Source organism: Bombina bombina, chromosome 3 (genome assembly GCF_027579735.1).
Source record: "Bombina bombina isolate aBomBom1 chromosome 3, aBomBom1.pri, whole genome shotgun sequence".
In the NCBI taxonomy this organism is placed as follows: domain Eukaryota; kingdom Metazoa; phylum Chordata; class Amphibia; order Anura; family Bombinatoridae; genus Bombina; species Bombina bombina.
Window position 1 is genome coordinate 659,679,045 of NC_069501.1, and position 21,020 is coordinate 659,700,064.

Consider the following 21,020-nt stretch of genomic DNA (forward strand, 5'->3'; position numbering starts at 1 on the left):
TGACTTTCAGTATAGACCAAGACAATCAAGTTTTAAGCTTATCAACTTCAGTAGTTTCATATTTTTTATCTCGGTGTACCAAATAATTCCACAGTTCAGTCCATAGTATCCATAAGTTGAAAAATGCATATATCTGTTTGCTTGCCAGGAGGTATCAGATTCCCTCTGGTCAGAGAGTAGTGTTCTTAGCTCTTGTCGTCATGATCTCTGCTTGGAATGGTCAGTTATGATTGTGAGCTACTTGTACTTAGGTTGGGTGCTCCTTAAAGAGAGATTAAACACTAAATAAATCAGTTGTTTTAATGTTGTGTATGCAAAGCAAATATTAGCCTGAGAATAACTTGTACATGTATTTTTAAAAACTATATAAGTTGTTTAAATATTGAAAAAATAAGGGTAATATTCTAATATCCTTAAAACAGTGGGCACATATTGTAACTTAGGGTTACCCTTTCTGCTGAGGCCAATTAGGAATGGTTATAAATGGCTTACGAGTGTGCAACCAATGATTGGAATATAGCTTTGTCTGCATTTCCATGTTTAACATAAATAGGAAATCCACAATATTCAGTATTAAAGGGATACTGAACCCAAATTTTTTCTTTCATGATTCAGATAGAGCATGCCATTTTTAGCAACTTTCTAATTTACTCCTATTATCAAATTTTCTTTGTTCTCTTAGTATCTTTATTTGAAATGCAAGAATGTAAGTTTAGATGCCGGCCCATTTTTGGTGAACAACTTGGGTTGTCCCCACCAATAAAAAAGTGCTGTTCAGAGTACTGAACCAAAAAAAGCTTAGATGCCTTTTTCAAATAAAGATGGCAAGTGAATGAAGAAAAATTGATAATAGGAGTAAATTAGAAAGTTGATTAAAATTGCTTGCTCTGTCTGAATCAGAAAAGAAAAAAGTTGGTTCAGTGTCCCTTTAAGTTACAGAAAAGGAGAACAAAATAAATAATCAAAGTATATTGCAAAGTTGTTTTACTACATGTAAATAAACAATGTATATGAATATCTTGAGGTGTTTAATGTTCATTTTAACATCAGGACTTTTACTATTTTAATGTTGCCAAATGTATATTCTCAAGGGTTAGAGAGAGACTGTATTTTAAGTTCTTAGAAGAAAACAAATGTCTTGGTAACTGAGACACTTCTGCTCTTAGCAATATCCTTAAAGGGATACTGAACCCAATTTTTATTCTTTCATGATTCAGATAGATCATGACATTTTTAGCAACTTTCTAATTTACTCCTATTAGCAAATTTTCTTTGTTCTCTTGGTATCTTTATTTGAGAGAAAAAACAAGAATGTAAGCATAGGAGCCGGCCCATCTTGGTTCAGCACCTGGGTAGCGCTTGCAGATTGGTGTCTAAATGTAGCCACCAATCAGCAAGCGCTACCCAGGGTGCTTAACTAAAGATGGGCCGGCTCATAAGCTTACATTCCTGCTTTTTTCAAATGAAGGTAGCAAGAGATTGAAGTATAAATGATAATAGGAGTAAATTAGAAAGTTGCTTAAAATTGCATGCTCTATCTGCATCATTAAATAAAAAAAAATTGGGTTCAGTATCCCTTTAATGTCCGGTTTATCTCTAGGTCTTGAAAATAAACTTTAGATATCCCTTATTTAATTTTACGACCTGTCTATAACATGTGTATTTTGTGCCTCCCACTGTCAGTTTCCTCCTCCTCTGTTTGTCTCCTTCTAATCTGCTGTTTAAATAATAATATAGTTAGTTTTTTTTTTTTTTAAAAAGTGTAAATGTTTTAAAACCATTTTACCACCTTTTGTGCTGCAATTGTTTTTCAATAGCAAAACGCCACCCACCATTTGCCATATTTGCAGGAGCCAATCTAGTTTTGAGACTGCAGACACCAAGGCTAACCATTGTCATTATATTAGTATTGAGTTCATTTTTTGCAGCTGTTATCTGTTAAAGGGACATTAAATTCAAGAAAAAAATAAAATGTTCAAATAAAACATGCAATTTTAAAAAACTTTCTAATTTACTTCTATTAGCTAAATTACTTCATTCTTTTGGTGTCCTTTATTGAAACACATACCTAGGTATGCTGAGAACCACTAATGCACTACAGGGAGCTAGCTGCTTATTAGAGGTTGACAAACTTCCTCAAACCCTCAATTCCTGGTTCCTAAAAATAAAAAAGTGTGGCTGGTCCTTTAAGTTTCAGATACATTTGTCAACCCTAACATTATACAATCATTTTTCCAAATTTTAGGTTCAGAATCCAAACATATTTATTAAAACATCTATACTTTCAGGAGAGAAAATAGAACCAGAGCGCAACCCTCCAATTCTATATCATAACAGCAGAGCACGATCAACTGGAAGCTGTAACTGTGGGAGAAAACAAGCTCCGCGAGAAGATCCGTTCGACATCAAGTCTGCCAATTATGATTTTTATCAGGTATAATTACTCTTGTGTTAACTCCTTCAGCACAGGGGAGTGAAATGGCTCAGTACTGAACTTGTTTTCAGCTTCTGACTGATACTGATTTAAACACTGCAGAAAAATATATTATTGTATAAATATATCATGACATGTCAGAAAGCTACAACAAAAAACCTATATATTTTTCAGATATTAATAAATAATAGTGAGATTTGTTTGCTAAGCTTTATTATTAAAACATGTTGTTCTATCATTATATAAGGTAAACTTTCCAAAATAAGCAAAAATGCAGAATCATTTACAGGTTTTTTTTTTATTCTACAGAAATAAGAAATTATGAATTAAAATTAAAAATCTATGTATAAGATAAAAGATTACAAAAGCAAAGAGTGGTCACCAAACTATGGTATTAACGTCTTATTTATACTCATCAAATAACAAAGATATTTTGCACCATTTCATATATATTTACATGATATATTTTGAATTATCCTCAGAAAACAATTAAATGTTGTACCTTATTGCAAAGGTCCCAGCCCATCTTAATCAAACCAAATGGGATATTCATATTCTTAAGTCACCATAAAAATAGGATGGTTAAAACATATCACACACAGTCTAAATGTCATAAATTGTAATAGGGTAGTTAAAGGGACATGAAACCAAAACATTTTCTTTTATGGTTCAGACAGAGCATAACATTTCTAAACGCCTTTTCAATTTACTTTTATCATCAAATTTGCTTAATTCTCTTTTTTTTTTTTTTTCCATCTAAACAACCATGCTTATAACATTTTATAATAAATTAATCAACCTGATGATACAAAGCAAATTAAATAACTGAGTATAACCTTTGTAATCAAACATTAACTCCTAATCAAATCCTACTTGGAATCATGTACCCAATACACATACCTTACTTAAACCAATACAGGACCATTATCGGTCTTAACTGAGATTAACGCTTAGGGCACACAATGTCGGTAATTCGCTTGGTTTAATTTATTGAAGAAACAGCTGTGCACTACTGGGAGCTAGCTGAACACATCTGGTGAACCAATAAAATGAGGCATTTGTGGTGCAGCCACCAATTAGTAGTAGCTCCCAGTAATGCTTTGCTACTCATCAATCTACCTAGGTATTCTTTTCAACTAAGGATACCAAGAGAATAAACTAAATTACACAATTGGAAAGTTGTTTAAAATCACATGCTCTGTCTGAATTATGAAAGAAAAATGTTGGGTTTCATATCCCTTTAAGATAATGTTTATATTTTTAGAAATTCGACATCTAGCTGCATCAAACAAGGGATTACTTGTATTTCTTCTTCCTCCAAAAATAATTTCTACTTTCATTACACCGCTTAAGCCCTCCCAAGAGAAATGATATACAGTTTTTATATATGTGTTTGATGTGTTTGACATTTTTGTAAATTTTTTGTATTGTACAGATGTTGGAGGAGAAATGCTGTGGTAAACTGGATCATATCAACTTCCCTATATTCCAACCAAGCACTCCAGACCCAGCTCCTGCCAAGAATGACTCTAATCACACTCCACAAGATGGAGAATTGGAAGTAGAAAAGCTGAAAGATAAAGAGCCTCACACGCAGGGAGAAAGTACTAGTCTGAGCCTAGCACTTAGCTTGGGCCAGTCCACTGACAGCCTTGGAGCATACCCAGCTGACCCACAAGCAGGGGGTGATAATGCAGAAGCTCCTGCCCAGGGTACAGAGGACAAAAGTGAAAAACGTCCAAGCTTAGTTGATCGCCAAGCTTCTACTGTAGAGTATCTCCCTGGCATGATGCATTATAATTGTCCAAAAGGACTACTGCCCAAGTTTTCCAGTTGGTCATTAGTAAAACTTGGTTCTGCTAAGGCTTATAACTTCCATACAGGGCTAGACCATCTTGGCTTCATCCCAGGGACATGTTATTTAATGCCTTGGGACATTGTTATTCGCACAAAGCCAGAAGATGAAGTGGACCTGGATACCAACTCCTGGCCTGCTCCAAATAAGTCCATTCCTGGAAAAAGGAATGCAGTGGTGATGGGTAGAGGCAGAAGAAGAGATGATATGGCAAGAGCTTTTGTTGGGTTTGAATATGAAGATTCTAGAGGACGTAGGTTCATGTGCTCTGGTCCTGATAAAATTATGAAGGTAATAGGCAGCGGTCCTAAAGAATCAGCAGTCAAAGCCCTGAACAGTGACATGCCCTTGTATATGTTATCACCATCACAGGGCCGAGGACTTAAACCCCATTATGCTCAGCTCATGAGAATCTTTGTTGTGGTGCCAGATGCTCCTTTACAGATCATACTAACTCCTCAGGTAAGATCCCACATATGTTACATAAGCTTTTAAATTCACTGTCAGATGATTTTATCTTTTAAACATACCTGTTTTCCCCAGTTAAGTTCTACCCTTTGCTTTAGGTTATTTATTTATTAGATAGATAAAGCTGTACTTAGCTGATCTCTGTGGAAGTGGAACTCTCGGTGCACATTTTACATTCATCACACCATGTTAGCTGAAAAGTATTAAAGGTACCAGAAATGTTGTGACCAGAAATATCCTACTTAGTTATGTACTATATTAGCAAAGGTTATCTATTTGACCCCCTATATAAGTCAGTACTTACTGGTTTGTAAGTCTTAGGTATCCTTTCAGCTAGCAAAGAAAAACATTTCCTTTCCAAAACTATTTAAAATGACAATCTACTTCAAAATTGTTTAAAAAGATAAACGCCTGTACTATTCATTCCACAGCTTTGCAGAACCAACATTGTTATATTAAAGGGACAGTCAACTCCAGAATTTTTGTTGTTTAAAAAGATAGATAATCCCTTTATTACCTATTCCCCAGTTTTGCATAACCAACACAGATATAATATACTTTTTGCCTCTGTAATTATTTTGTATCTAAGCCTCTGCAGACTGCCCCTTATTTCAGTTCTTTTGGCAGACATGCATTTTAGCAGTGCTCACTCAGTGCATGAGCTCAATGTTATCTATATGAAACACATGAACTAATGCTCTCTAGTGGTAAAAACTGTCAAAATGCTGATAAAGTAAATTGGAAAGTTGTTTAAAATGTCATGCCCTATTTGCATCATGAAAGTATTATTTTGGACTTGACTGTCCATATATATATATATATATATAATATATATATATATATATATATATATATATATATATATATATATATACACATACACACACATATTTTTTAAATCTCTAAATCCCTCCTCTCATCTCACATTCCTGTTTACAGGACTAATCCAGACTGGCTCCCATCTTGTGGAACTCTCTGCCTCGCTCCACAAGACTTTCCCCTAGTTTTGAAAGCTTCAAGCACTCCCTAAAGTCTCTTCTGTTCAGGGATGCATACGACCTACACTAACCTTCCCTAATGCCAGTTCCTCTCCTGCTTTGCTATCCGCCATGAACCCCCGTAGCATGTAAGCCTAAGAGCCCAACTGCTTGCAGATCACCTTCACAAGAGCTGACTATAACAGTGCGACTCTAGGCAGGGCCCTCTACACATTTGATCCCTATAATTGTATATCGCCTATGTTTATAGCGCTGCAAAATCTGTTGGCGCTCTACTAATAACCGATAATAATAATAATACATTTCTGCCTATTTGTAAGCCCCTGCAGGCCGCCTTTATCTCAGTGCATTTGTATAACTATTCACAGCAAGATACTGCTAGTTCATATGTGCCATATAGATGTGCTTACTTCCCTTGGAGTATATTAATTTAACAGTGTTGGTTACGCAAAACTGGGGAATGTGTAATAAAGGAATTATCTGTCTTTTTTTATTTTATTTTTTTATTTAAACAATACAAGTTTTCAAGTAGAGCATGTCATTTTTTCACTATCAACCCTACATTGCAATGTATTTAACCCTACAAGTGGGTTAAATGCATAGTTAAAGTCCTTTGGAACTGCAGAGAACTGCTAGTTTTGAGCGGAAACTGTTGCTGACCCAATCAGTAGTTAAACTGGCTTGTTCGACTTGGTCTGCTGATTGAGTCAGCTGCAGTACTTTATGTGTTTTAATCCCTTTGTGAGAGTTAAACACACAACATTGCAGGGTTGATAGTTTTAACTGTTTGATAAACTTTGCCTAATGCATTGCAATACATTAGTTATTCATAGAATTGAGCTTGCTAGTCTTATCATTTGTGAAGTTCCTTTAAAGAATTGAATATGTGTATGTGGAATATGTAACAGCGTTCCAGTGTCAGGGTACACCTTATAAAGAACACGCCAGCTGATCTATGGCATACTTACCTAAGGCGGTAAGATTGTACCAGTGTTCTCCCCAGGGCCTTTTTAATGGGTGCATTACCCGGCTGATTTTACTGACCACCCAGCAAAATGTTCAGTGGTTTTTGCTCCAATTACTGTTAAATACATTTGTTAAATTTATGCAATTCATTTAATTTGTGCATTGGATAGATATATAACGGCTCATTTTAACATTCCACCTGGCTGGAAACATTTTCTATGGAAATCACTATTGTACAATGAAATGTTGGAAAACTGTAGTCAGTGTTTTGGTTTAGAGCAAAACAAAATTGGGTGACTAAGAATAAGAGTAGGTAGTGCGGCTTGTAGGTGGTTAGAATATAAATTCATTTGGTTAATGTTTTATAGTTTGGTATTGAGATAACAGAACCATTATAATTGTGATTTTCTAGTTTTTCTAAAAAACAAAGAAAGTACATGTGGGCCCCCTAGAAAACCGTGAGAGGGTGTCTCATTTCATATATGTGTTTTAAAGGGGCATTATAGTAAAAAAAAAAATTAAATTACATGCTTTAATCCATTATATAATGCAAATAAATTGGGTTTGTCAAGCCCTATACCACTCAAGATATATATATATATATATATATATATATATATATATATATATATATATATATATATATACACATACATACATACATACATACAGCACTTCTGGTCCAGATCGGCAAACGCAGCTGATCCAATTAGCAGTGCTAGTCGCACGATTCAGATGAGAAACTATCGCTGCTGATTGGTTCCAGATGTTTGGTACCAGCAGACATGCTGTGCTAGTCCTGAGCGGTGTTTCTACTGTGTGTTTAACTTCACACAGAGCAATATAGGTACTTCTTGGGTAATTCCTCTTTTTATTTTTAAGAATAACACCATTTGTAATTGGTAGTTCGGTAGGTAAAATAACAAGATAGCAGTAGTAATACTTTTTTTATTGGACTAACCAAAAATGTATGTCTCCTAGTCCTGATTTATTAGTCTGGCTCCTGGGTTTCGAATAAATTTGTCAAGGTCTTGTTTTTAAAGTGTCTGTAAAAGCCTTCTAAAGTGTCTCTAAAAGCCTTTCGTTTTCTGGGCTCCAGGGTACATTTTCTAGGTATTGTCGTTTTAGGAGATATGATTCCAGTTGTGTTTTTTTTCTGGGGTGGGTATTTACATGTGCCCTGTGAAAGATAAAAATGTAGACCCTCTTTTTTTTGCTGGTTTTACAACATAAATATATTTATCAAGCCCTGGCTGAAGGACAGGTTCCAGTTTTTGGGAGAAAAAATGCAGAATATGGCTGCAGGCAGTAGTATTTGGCTATTTTTGGCGCTGTATTTATTAGTGTAATAAAAGTGAAACGCAAGTATCTGTTCAAATATAGATACTTGTGGGTTCCACTTTTACACTAATAAATCTGGCGCTGAAATAGCTAAATACTGCTGCCTGTGGTCATATTCGGCTTTCGTTAATATAACAAATACTGATTTTGAATTTTTGCTCATGGCTAGTAATAATATACAATGTACTTATAAGCCCACCTATACAGGGCTTGAGAAATGTGTTCTTAGGAGCGAGCCCATAAATGTAGGAGCCAGAAATACATTTTATAGTAAAATATGTATGCACACGTGCTCATTAATACTGAAAACATAAAATATTTTTTTCAAAGGGAATATACAGAGATTATGCCTAATCAGCCCTCCAATAAATACAGAATCTTATAAAAAGCAGTGCCATTTTAATCTGGTACCTAAGGGATTAAATACAAGATTAGGATGACATTGCATTTTATAACCGTCTATAAAAAAATAGGGAGGGGTATTAAAGGGATAGTAAACCCAATTTTTTTTACATTCACGATTCAGTTAGAGCATGCAATTTTAAGCAACTTTCTAATTTACTCCTATTATCAATTTTTCTTCGTTCTCTTGGTATCTTTATTTGAAAATCAGGAATGTAAGCTTAAAGGGACATTATACACATTTTTTCTTTGCATAAATGTTTTGTAGATGATCTATTTTATATAGCCCATAAAGTTTTTTTTTTTTTTTTTTTCTTTTTTTAAATTATTTTATAGTTTTGCTTATTTTCAGAATCCTAACCAAGCCCCAAAGTTTTATGAGAATACCATCAGCTTAGCTACCTTCTCCAGCTTGCCCCTGCTTGTGTAAAGGGTCTTTTCATATGCATAAGAAGGGGGAGGGGGAGTGTCTTATTTCCCACTTGCAGTGGACTTTCCAGCTACCTTGTCAACAGAGCTAAACTGAGAGCTTCTAAGTACGTTTTTAAACAGTTTTATACTGGATTTTTATATCCGTATCTGTGCATCTTATTCTTTATAGTAGTGTCTATTACATGCAGTTATATGAAAATAAGTGTATACTGTCCCTTTAAGAGCCGGCCCATTTTTGGTTGAGAACCTGGGTTGCACTTGCTTATTGGTTTGCTAAATGCAGCCACCAATCACAAGCGCTAGCCAGGGTGCTAAAACCAAAAATGGGCCGTTCCTTAGCTTATATTCCTTCTTTTTCAAATAAAGATACCAAGAGAGAGAAAACAAAATGATAATAGGAGTAAATTAGAATGTTGCTTAACATTGCATTCTCTAGATGAATCCTGAAATAAAAAAAATTGGGTTTACTATCCCTTTAACCCCTTAAGAACCAACAACGTACAGGGTACATCCTACAAAAAAAAGGTCCTTATTGACCAAGGACGTACCCTGTACGTTGTTGGTGTTTCCAATAGGTGGAAGCGATCCTTATCGCTTCCAGCTGCTTTCATGTTATTGCAGTGATGCCTCGATATCGAGGCATCCTGCAATAACATTTCTTAGCCACCCAATGCAGAGAGAGCCACTCTGTGGCCCTCGCTGCATCGGCCATCGATGGCCATGATCGTTGGTGGGTGGGTGGGAGGCGGGTGGGCAGCCATCGATGGTAGGCTCTAAGTCAGAGGGGGGGCGGGGGCGGGGCCGGGTGGGAACGCTACACTATGAAACCATAAATTTTTCCATTACGGTGGGGGAAAGGACTGTGGAGGGTGGGAATTTTTGCCTAAGGGATCTGGGAGGGGGTGGGGAGTTGGATATTGAGGGGGGGGGGGCAGCTACACTACAGCTGCCAGTACCCAAGATGGAGCACAATAAGGTAGAGGGGTAGGGTTAGAGAGCTGTTTGGGGGGGGGGGATCAGGGAGGTTGGGGGCTATGAGGGGATCCTACACAGCAGAATTATGTTTTTTTTTTTTTTTTTTTTTTTTTTTTTTTTAAAAAGGTGGCGGGGACAATTGTGGGGGAAGGAAGAGAGCTGTTTGGGAGGGATCAGGGGGTGTGATGTGGGAGGCTGATCTCTACACTAAAGCTAAAATTAACCCTGCAAGCTCCATACAAGCTACCTAATTAACCCCTTCACTGCTAGACATACATGTGTGGTGCGCAGCGGCATTTAGCGGCCTTCTAATTACCAAAAAGCAACGCCAAAGCCATATATGTCTACTATTTCTGAACAAAGGGGATCTCGGAGAAGCTTTTACAACCATTTATGCCATAATTGCACAAGCTGTTTGTAAATAATTTCAGTGACATACCTAAAATTGTGAAAAATTTTACGTATTTTTTTTTTTTATCGCATTTGGCAGTGAAATGGTGGCATGAAATATACCAAAATGGGCCTAGATCAATACTTTGGGTTGTCTACTACACTAAAGCTAAAATTAACCCCTTCACTGCTGGGCATAATACACTGAAGAAAGGGGATCCCAGAGAAGCATATACAACCATTTGTGCCAAAATTGCACAAGCTATTTGTAAATAATTTCAGTAAGAAACCTAAAGTTTGTGAAAAAGTGAGCGATTTTTTTTTTTTTTTTTTTTTTTTTTTTTTTAATTTGATCGCATTTGGCAGTGAAATGGTGGCATGAAATATACCAAAATGGGCCTAGATCAATACTTTGGGTTGTCTTCTAAAAAAAATATATATACATGTCAAGGTATATTCAGGGATTCCTGACAGATATCGGTGTTCCAATGTAACTCGCTAATTTTGAAAAAAAGTGGGTTGGAAATAGCAAAGTGCTACTTGTATTTATTGCCCTATAACTTGCAAAGAACATGTAAACATTGGGTATTTCTAAACTCAGGACAACATTTTGGCAGAGCACCTTCTCGCTGCCTCCTGCGGATAGCTGTAGCAAGCTAAAGGGGTATAGTGGACTAAGGCGCAGGGTAGCTCGGCCTCATGAGCTCTGCTCGGGGCGGCAGATAGCCCTCCCCAATCTCTGCTGTGCACATAGAGACCCGCTGCTGTCCGTTGTAATCCTGCCGTATCATGACCACTCTTACCCAGCGCAGCTCCGGGCTGGTGCAGCGGCGCACGGAGGCCTCCCGGAATGACAAGGAGAGAGCAGCTGAGGGGGAGGATGAGGACAAGGGCCATGAGGAGCAGGACGAGGACGAGAGGGCCGGGGACAAGGAGGCCAGGCTTACCCTGATGGAGGAAGTGTTGCTGTTGGGGCTGAAGGACAGGGAGGGATATACATCATTTTGGAATGATTGCATTTCTGCTGGCTTACGTGGTTGTATGTTAATTGAACTGGCATTTAGGGGCAGAATTACTCTTGAAGCTGTTGGTATGAGACGCAAAAGTCTACTCTCAAGAAAGGTAATTTGTAAATCTGACGCCCCAACGGGAGATGTTATGCTTGATGAAGCCTTAAAGCATATAAAGGAAACCCCAGCTCCAGAGACTGTACAAAGTTGGATTGAACTCCTCAGTGGAGAGACATGGAATCCATTGAAGCTACACTACCAGTTAAGAAATGTGCGTGAACGTTTAGCTAAAAACCTTGTAGAAAAGGGTGTTTTGACAACAGAAAAGCAAAACTTTCTTCTCTTTGACATGACCACACATCCTCTCACCAATAATAATATCAAGCAGCGTCTCATCAAGAAAGTACAGGAAGCAGTTCTTGACAAATGGGTGAAAGATCCTCATCGTATGGACAAACGTTTGCTGGCCCTTATCTACCTAGCCCATTCTTCCGACGTCATTGAGAATGCATTTGCTCCCCTTTTGGATGATCAATACGACTTGGCCATGAAGAGAGTGCGGCAACTGCTTGATCTAGACCCAGAAGTTGAGTGTACAAAGGCAAATGCTAATGAAATCCTTTGGGCCGTGGTAGCTACCTTTACCAAGTAAATACAGTGGACTGGAGTGCTCATTTTATGTAAATCCAGTTGTTTCTGCTTGATATTTTTGGTAATTTGTACCTTTTTTGCTTATTTTTTAATCAGCTCAGAGGACATTAATTTGTGTCTGTATGCAGGATGCTGCTGGTACGAAAAAACCTTCCTGTTGAAAGAGAAGTTTTTATTGCCATATTGGCATTCCATTACTCCTTAACTTGTAAACTTGTATTCTAGCTATTGAAGGGTTTATTTTCTTTAGCTGGTAGCAAGGCACATTTATCCATTGCTTGATGAGCTTGCCTCAAGTGCTTGTGCAGCAGTTAGGATTTGCAGACTTTTTCAGAGAGAACGTTACAAAAAAAAAGGCCTTTGAATCACCAAAGTTTATAACTGCTTTTTCCTGTCTACATTACTTTTTACAGTCTCCAGTCAATGCTTGTTATAGCAATTTTAATAATTGTGTTTTTTTTGTTGTTGTTTTTTTAAAGCTGCTCATTATTTGCTTCTTGTTTCTGTATAGTCCATATACACTTCAACTAACTAATTTTAAATGTTAACAATAGTATAGTGTTGAAAGATCCTATGGTGTTTGAAAGCCATCTTGGGATGATGAACATTCCATTAAATGTAAATAGTATCTGTTGTATAGTAATAATCATTTTCTCTCCTTGCAAAGTTATTTGAGACTTTTCAGTTGCACCCTATATTAGATTCAACAAGTCCATAATGTTTAGATCCCAACTTAAGATATCATGAAATGTCATTCACTTATAAATGCTTTCAAACATGAGCTGTTCAGCCATTTTGTATTTGTGGGTTTTTGTTTGTCTTAGTTTTTATGTACTAATAAGTTATTTTTCCAGGCCTGTCTTTGTCTGTTTAGCCTCGGACGCAATCGCACCTATGAGATGTTGCATGCATATGTTGGCAAGTAATAACCAGCTCAAACAATTACAAAGTTTCTATAAAACACTAAACTGAGATTTCATTTTTATATATAAAATTATGCAGGTTATCACTGTTTGATCTTGTGGAAAATTCATGTTTTTCTTCTATATTGCTGCTTGTCACTCTATTTTTGTTCAATTTATTCTGTATATAGCTTATATAAATCATCCAGATGAGTGTCAGAAGGTCTTGAGCACATTTAAGTCATTTTGCAGGGCCATACAGCACAAGAAGGGATGATGGTGGAACTTTATAGACAAAGCACTAACTTTTTTTTTTTTTTTCTTCGAATACAGAGAGCAAAAATGTTGAGTAACTGTTTGCAATGATCAGATTCCCTCATATCTGTATACTAGCTTTTTATTATAAGTAAATAAATGATGATCTTTAAAGTGCCTGAAAAAAAACCCAAAAAAAAACAAAAACCTAAAGTTTGTGAAAAATTGTGCGTTTTTTTTTTTTTTTTTTTTTTTTTTTTTTTTAATTTGATCGCATTTGGCAGTGAAATGGTGGCATGAAATATACCAAAATGGGCCTAGATCAATACTTTGGGTTGTCTGCTAAAAAAAATATATATACATTTCAAGGTATATTCAGGGATTCCTGACAGATATCGGTGTTCCAATGTAACTCGCTAATTTTGAAAAAAAGTGGGTTGGAAATAGCAAAGTGCTACTTGTATTTATTGCCCTATAACTTGCAAAGAACATGTAAACATTGGGTATTTCTAAACTCAGGACAACATTTTGAAACTATTTAGCATGGGTGTTTTTTGGTGGTTGTAGATGTGTAACAGATTTTGGGGGTCAAAGTTAGAAAAAGTGTGTTGTTTTTTTCCCCATTTTTTCTTCATATTTTTAATTTTTTTAATAGTAAATTATAAGATATGATGAAAATAATGGGTTAAGAACCAAAAAAATATAATGATTGGGTAAGGTTGATATAGAATAATGTACTGTAATATGCATTGGCTTCCTCTTCTTCCTCTTTTTTTTTTCTTTTTCTTCTTCCTGCTTGTGATAAATTGTTTTTCTTTCATGTAATTGGCAAGAGTCCATGAGCTAGTGATGTATGGGATATACAATCCTACCAGGAGGGGCAAAGTGTCCCAAACCTCAAAATGCCTATAAATACACCCCTCACCACACCCACAATTCAGTTTTACAAACTTTGCCTCCCTATGGAGGTGGTGAAGTAAGTTTGTGCTTGATTTCTATGATTTCTTCTATGATAAGCGCTTTTATGCATTCTGAAGCCCAATTCCTCAGAGTACAGTGTTTGTCAGAGGGATGTGAAGGGAGTATCGCCTATTAATTTTATGGTTTTCCTTGCAGGAAATCTTTTCAAAGGTTCTCTGTTATCGGTCGTAGGGATTCATCTTCTACCTCCCTTTTCAGATCGATGATATACTCTTATATACCATTACCTCTGCTGATACTTTTTCAGTACTGGTTTGGTTATCTGCTATATGTGGATGGGTGTCTTTCGGTAAGTATGTTTTCATTATTTAAGACACTTTCAGCTATGGTTTGGCACTTTTTATGTATTAATATAAAGTTTTAAATATATGTATTTTACTTATTTGTTATTGTCTTACCTGAGTTATAGTCCTTTTTTTAAAATGTACTTTTTTTTCTTTTAATTTCACGGGCAAAATGCTGTTATTTATTGCGTCATTCTTGGCATGAATTTTTTTGGTGCAGAGCTACGTCTTTGACGCAAGTTCGTCATTTCCGGTGTCTTGGTTGAAGCCAGGTTTTCTTGCACGAGGTTGCGTCTGTGATGATGCAAGTTGCATCATTTCCGGATGTTGTTGGCGCCAACAATTTTTTCTTAACTTCCTTTTGCGTTGTGTGTCATTCTTGGCGCCAAAAAATTTAGTTTATTTTTTCACCCCACTTCCTATATGTCTCTTGTCTTCTTTATGCTCAGAGGGCTATGCTGTTTGCCTTTTTTCCCATTCCTGAAGCTGATATATAAGGAAATTGTAAATGTTGTTTTTTCTTTTACATTTTGCAAGATGTCTCAATCTGATCCTGTCTCAGAAGCAACTGTTGGAACCCTGCTGCCTGATCACAGTTCTACCAAAACTAAGTGTATCTTTTGTAAATTAGATAAGATTATATCTCCAGCTGTAGTATGTAACAATTGTCATAAGCTTTTGCACGCAGAAAACGTTTCCATCAGTACTAGTACAGTTTCTGTTGTTCCATCAACATTTAATGTACATGATATCCCTGTTGATATGAAAAATTATATTGTTGATGTTATACAGAAGGCTTTGTCTGCTATTCCACCTTCTAATAAACGTAAAAGGTCTTTTAAAACTTCTCATAAAATTGATGAAATTTCTAATGACCGACAACATACTGAAATATCCTCCTCTGATGAGGATCTCTCTGATTCAGAAGATCCTACCTCAGACATTGACACTGACAAATCTACTTATCTTTTCAAGATTGAGTATATTCGTTCCTTGTTAAAAGAAGTGTTGGTTACTTTGGATATTGAGGAGTCTAGTCCTCTTGATATCAAAACTAGTAAACGTTTAAATTCTGTTTTTAAACCTCCTGTGGTTACACCTGAGGTTTTTCCAGTTCCTGATGCTATTTCTGATATGATTGCTAAGGAATGGGTTAAGCCTGGTACTACTTTCATTCCTTCTTCTAGGTTTAAAAGTTTGTACCCTTTGCCAGCGGCTAGATTAGAGTTTTGGGAAAAAATCCTCAACGTTGATGGGGCTATTTCTACTCTTGCCAAACTTACTACTATTCCTATGGAAGACAGTACTTCTTTTAAAGATCCTTTAGATAGGAAACTTGAATCTTATCTAAGGAAAAGCTTATTTATATTCTGGCTATCTTCTCAGGCCTGCCATTTCGATGGCTGATGTTGCGGCTGCATCAACCTTTTGGTTGGATAGCCTAGCGCAACAGGAAACAGATCCTGATTTGTCTAGCATTGTTTGCTTGCTTTAACATACTAATTATTTTATCTGAGATGCCATTTTTGATATCATCCAAATTGATGTTAAATCTATGTCTTTACCTATTTTAGCTAGAAGAGATTTATGGCTCAAATCTTGGAATGCTGACATGGTATCCAAGTATAGATTACTATCTCTTTCTTTCCAAGATAACAATTTATTTGGTTCTCAGTTGGATTCAATTATTTCAAATCTCATTGGGGGGGGGGGGGAGTTTTTTGCCTCAGGATAAAAGATCTAAGGGTAAATCTAAAGCTTCTAATCATTTTCGTTCTTTTCGACAGAATAAGGAACAGAAAACCAACCCTTACCCTAAAGACTCTGGTTCCAATTGGAAACCTTCTTCAAGTTGGAATAAATCCAAACCTTTTAAGAAACCAAAGCCAGCCCCCAAGTCTGCATGAAGGTGCGGCCCTCGATCCAGTTCAGCTGGTTGGGGGCAGATTGAAAATTTTCCAAGATATTTGGGCAAGATATATGTTCAAAGTCAGTGGATTCAGAGTATTGTCTCTCAAGGGTATCGAATAGGATTGAGAGTAAGACCTCCTGTGAGAAGATTTTTTTTCTCTTGCGCGTTCCAGCAAATCCGGTGAAGGCTCAGGCTTTTCTGAAGTGTGTTTCAGATCTAGAGCTTTTAGGGGTATTTATACCAGTTCTGTTTCAGGAACAGGGTCTGGGGTATAAGGAGGAACTCCTGATAAGGAACACAACTGCTGTACCTTAAATAAATTTGTATCACTGAATAAATCTGAAACCCTTTTATTGAATAGAAAAGGGTCCAATGCTTATTAAGTGAGTTAGTCAGGAACTCTGTATATTACTTCATATACAGAAGGTAATTTATTCTCTATGTCAGAGATAAATTATAAATATCAGCAAATTCAGAATTAGTATAATATGAGTTTGAGGATTAGTAACAGTTAGAAAGTCAGTGATTTTCAATATTCCTCTATCAATCCCTTTTGTAAACGGACAATAAGTATCAGTCACTGTTATAACTTTGTTTTGAGTAATTAGCCGTCTTTAGTGAAAAGGAATGTAACAGTTCAATTCAACATAATATCTTGTTACCTTGATAGTAGCAGGATTCAAACTCAGGCGAAGGAACAGGCAATCAGCAGAGTTAAGTCTTCGGGGGTATACCACACTGAACTCCCTTCAAATCACTAGAAGTGAGAGACGCGGTTCTGAAGGAGAAAGATTGTTAGTGAAAATCCCTTACCGCGGTCCGGTGGCGTGTGACGTCACAGATGGGAGGCGGCAGTGCAACCGTTAACCTGAATACCGGTCCTGGTAAGACTTTTGTTATGGAGATCCTTTGGAAGTTAAAGTTAGGAGAGAGATGAGTTTGTAAAGGTTTAAGCAAGTAATAAAATGTCCTTTTTGAATTTAATGATAGATTTGTGCAGCGATCCTCAAAGAAGCTGCAGGAATGTTTTCACACAGGATCCTTAGAAGATATCACAGGTGAGATTTGAGCAGGCTTGTTATTTTGCTTTAGTATAGTTTTTTAGAGGATTAGAGGCTTTAGAATTCCGTTCAGTTTTACACCACTGGTATTAGAGGTAAATGAAAAATTACAAAGCAATGGGTGTAGTTGGAGGTGGAACTTTAAAGGCAGAGGCACCAATCAGATTGTAGATAGATTTAAAGCAATAGTGTGAATCTGTTAATTTAAAGCAACAGCGTGATTCTCCTGACATGGGGTTTTATTCAAATCTATTCATTGTCCCATAGAAAGAAAATTAATTCAGGCCAGTTCTGGATCTGAAGTTTTTGAATCATTTTGTAAGAGTCCCAACTTTCAAGATGGTGACTATGAGGACTATTCTGCCTCTTGTTCAGCAAGGTCATTATATGTCCTGATAGTTATACTTACAGGATGCATATCTTCACATTCCGATTCATCCAGACCACTATCGGTTTCTGAGATTCTCTTTTCTAGACAAGCATTACCAATTTGTTGCTCTTCCATTTGGCCTAGCAACAGCTCCAAGGATGTTTTCGAAGGTTCTCGGTGCCCTTTTATCTGTAATTGGAGAACAGTGTGCAGTGTTTGCTTATTTGGACAATATCTTGGTACTAGCTCAGTCTTTACATTTAGCCGAATCACATACGAATCAACTAGTGTTGTTTCTTCAAAAACATGGTTGGAGGATCAATTTACCAAAAAAGTTGATTCCTCAGACAAGGGTAACCTTTTTAGGTTTCCAGATAGTCAGTGTCCATGACTCTGTCCTTAACAGACAAGAGACAAATGAAATTGGTTTCAGCTTGTTGAAACCTTCAGTCTCAATCATTCCCTTCAGTGGCTATGTGCATGGAAGTTTTAGGTCTCATGACTGCAGCATCGGACGCAATCCCCTTTGCTCGTTTTCATATGAGACCTCTGCAGCTTTGTATGTTGAATCAATGGTGCAGGGATTATACTCTGATATCACAATTGATATACTTAAATCCCAACATTCAACTCTCTCTGACTTGGTGGTTAGACCATCAGTGTTTATTTCAGGGGGCCTTTTTTGTTCATCCTACCTGGACTGTGATTACAACAGATGCAAGTCTTTCAGGTTGGAGAGCTGTCTGGGGAATTTATTGCGGTAAGCGTCGCACAGCGCTATCTGGTTGCCTGCCATGCTACTTGCCCCAGAGATGCGCTGTGTAGAAAGAGGTCGGGACTGAGAACTACGTGAGATTGTTTGGGTATTTGAATAGCCATGTGGTGAGAAAACTGCATAAAATATGAGGTGTTAAGTTTATTAGACACACATTATATAACACAAAAGTTGGAGTTGTATTTAACAGCTGTGCCGCCTAGAAAGGATCCTGGTTAATTTGTGGTGTGGCTTTTTTCAGCTGTCCGGGGGAAATGAAGGCACCCATGGGTGTCTTGTGCACTCTAAACCAGGGAGCCAGAGCCTAATTTTAAGAAGGCAGTGGGTCCCTGGCTCCTGAGTTTGTCAAGCCATGTGCAGATTCTACACCTGTAGACCTAGAGTCTTTAACCGAAGAAACAGCGTGGTCACTCCCAACTTTTGTATCCCAGTGCTCTCTAGGGAGAAGAGCCTCATAATCCTCCTGTACCAGACCGCATTCCTGTCTTGTCTCAAATGTATCTCTGTATAGTGTTATCGTATCTGTTGGTATGATAAACAATAGTCTCTATTTCTTGTACGGTGTTCGTGTATGTATATGTATATATATATATATATATATATATATATATATATATATATATATATATATATATATATATATATATATATATATATATATAATATACACTATATATAGTAGTTATATAATTATGAAGAGCTGGTCCATGGTAAATAAACAAAGTGGTGTGATAGAGAAAACAACTGATTAGTGCAACTTGGATTAAACAATAAAGAAGTCAGCAACCTCCTTAAAGGGACATGGAACTAAAAAAAATTCTTTCATTATTCAGTTAAAGCATACAATTTTTAAATATACTTAAATGTGTAGATAATAGAAGTAAATTGGAAAGTTGTTTAAAATGTTTATGCTCTGGCTATAGTGGTTCCGGTGGAGGAGGAGCAAGGTGTAAGCTGCTGAGCTCTCTGCTCCAGTCCTACAGCTGCTGGCGGTTTCTCTCGCGCCTCACCCCGATCAGTGGGGTAGCTAATTGGATAGTCTGAGACAACGCCTCTGGAACCTGAACAGCATTATTACATCTCGCTGTATAACAGACTAAACCAAGCAAAAGGGAAAAAAAAAAAAAAAACTTATTTTGGAATTAATGCTGTTGATATTCAAGCTTTCTTTAACAAACATTTGTTCTAACTGGCAAACCTTTGTCCTTAATTGGTCACGTTTAAGAATCCCTATATTATACCTGCTAAGCTGGTGGCCTTCTCCGCTCCTACTCAGCACGGCCAGGTGTATCTGCTATTTCATCTGTCCTTCCTATTTTCCCCTATGAGCACGTCTGCTGCAGGGATCTTAACGGCCATCTACTACTGTGTTTACCCCAGAGAATACTGGCCCCCGTTGCTAATTGTGGACTGCCCCCCCCCCCCCGCTGCAAGCTGTCTCCTTCTCTCCTTTTTTGCCTATGTGGGCTCGCTTGAGACAGTGAACGGACCCGGCTGGGCAGGTGGCCCATAGGAGAATATACCCCAACATATAACAAGTCTGTCAGCCACGTTTGGATTCCTAATCTATACTCGCCTGCATTTGCCGGAATGGGCACCTTTTTCCTGTGAGCCGACTGCGATACCGGGCTGACATTGGTATCCGCGGGCTGCTTGCATCTGGGTTCAGCCTCCGCACTCTCTTGCTGGATCCTCCCCTCTCCCACCGGTGCTGCGAGAGAGGGGTAGGAGTTAGAGCCCTCAAGGTGGAAGGGTGAAGATCGCGGAAGGTTCCTGCATAGGCCGTGAAGGCTGCTGCCATAATCGCTCTCTCCTCTCCCACCGGTGCTGCGCGAGAGGAGGAGAGACTGCCAGGTATCTTGAGAAGGGACCTGAAAGGATTAGAAGCAGGTCTACCACTACTGGATACTGTGATACGATAGACAGGTGAGCAGCGTGTGGGGGGAGGCAAGCTTGCTTGTATTACCAGTTTGACTTTCAGTATTTCTTAAAGCCCTAGGACCAACAGGCTGCAGAGGTGCTTAGAGGATTTAGTGGGCAAGAATATTAACAAAGCATACCACTAAAAGTGGTGTAAGGGGTCAATCGTGTAGACGGGGAAAAGCGGCCCTTATATAAAAGGACAATCCCATAAAGAAGAAGAGGGTGAAAGAAAGAAGAGAAAGCAGAAAGAAAACAAATATCTGACTGAGGGCAGAAGGGTCTTTGTCTAACTACAAGAAATAACTCTAAAAGAAATATTAAATACCTCTAAGAGAAGATAACTGGAGGGAGGAAAAAGAGATATGAAAAATTTGCTGGGCTAAATACAACCCTATACTGTTTAAAGGACATTCCATGATATACTCTGTTATGTTGTTGTATATTGCGCTACATTGTGATACATTACTGCTTCATAAAACTGCAAATGTTTTGTCTCTAAAGAGAGGAAAGGGGAAATGAAAAGGGGGAAAAAAATAATAATGTAATATTCTGATACACTGTGCTTTTTCACTCCCCCTATATCTTTCTGCCTATCAAAGAGGGAAAGAAAGGGGAAAGAAAAAAAAGAAATTCTT

The 21,020-nt window shown here is 37.4% G+C and overlaps 2 protein-coding genes across 2 annotated transcripts in view; both read left to right on the plus strand.

The window, feature by feature from the left end:
- SMG8 (SMG8 nonsense mediated mRNA decay factor) overlaps positions 1 to 21,020 on the plus strand; it is a 50,095-nt gene that overhangs the window by 1,686 nt on the left and 27,389 nt on the right. Inside the window, exons 2-3 of the mRNA XM_053707389.1 lie at positions 2,289 to 2,434; positions 3,870 to 4,751. Of these exons, the coding sequence (XP_053563364.1) occupies positions 2,289 to 2,434; positions 3,870 to 4,751 (1,028 nt within the window). The remainder of the gene's footprint in view (positions 1 to 2,288; positions 2,435 to 3,869; positions 4,752 to 21,020) is intronic.
- LOC128653854 (Golgi phosphoprotein 3) lies at positions 10,911 to 12,703 on the plus strand. The gene has a single exon (XM_053707390.1). It carries the CDS (start codon positions 11,051 to 11,053, stop codon positions 11,921 to 11,923), a length of 873 nt encoding a protein of 290 aa, XP_053563365.1. The 5' UTR covers positions 10,911 to 11,050; the 3' UTR covers positions 11,924 to 12,703.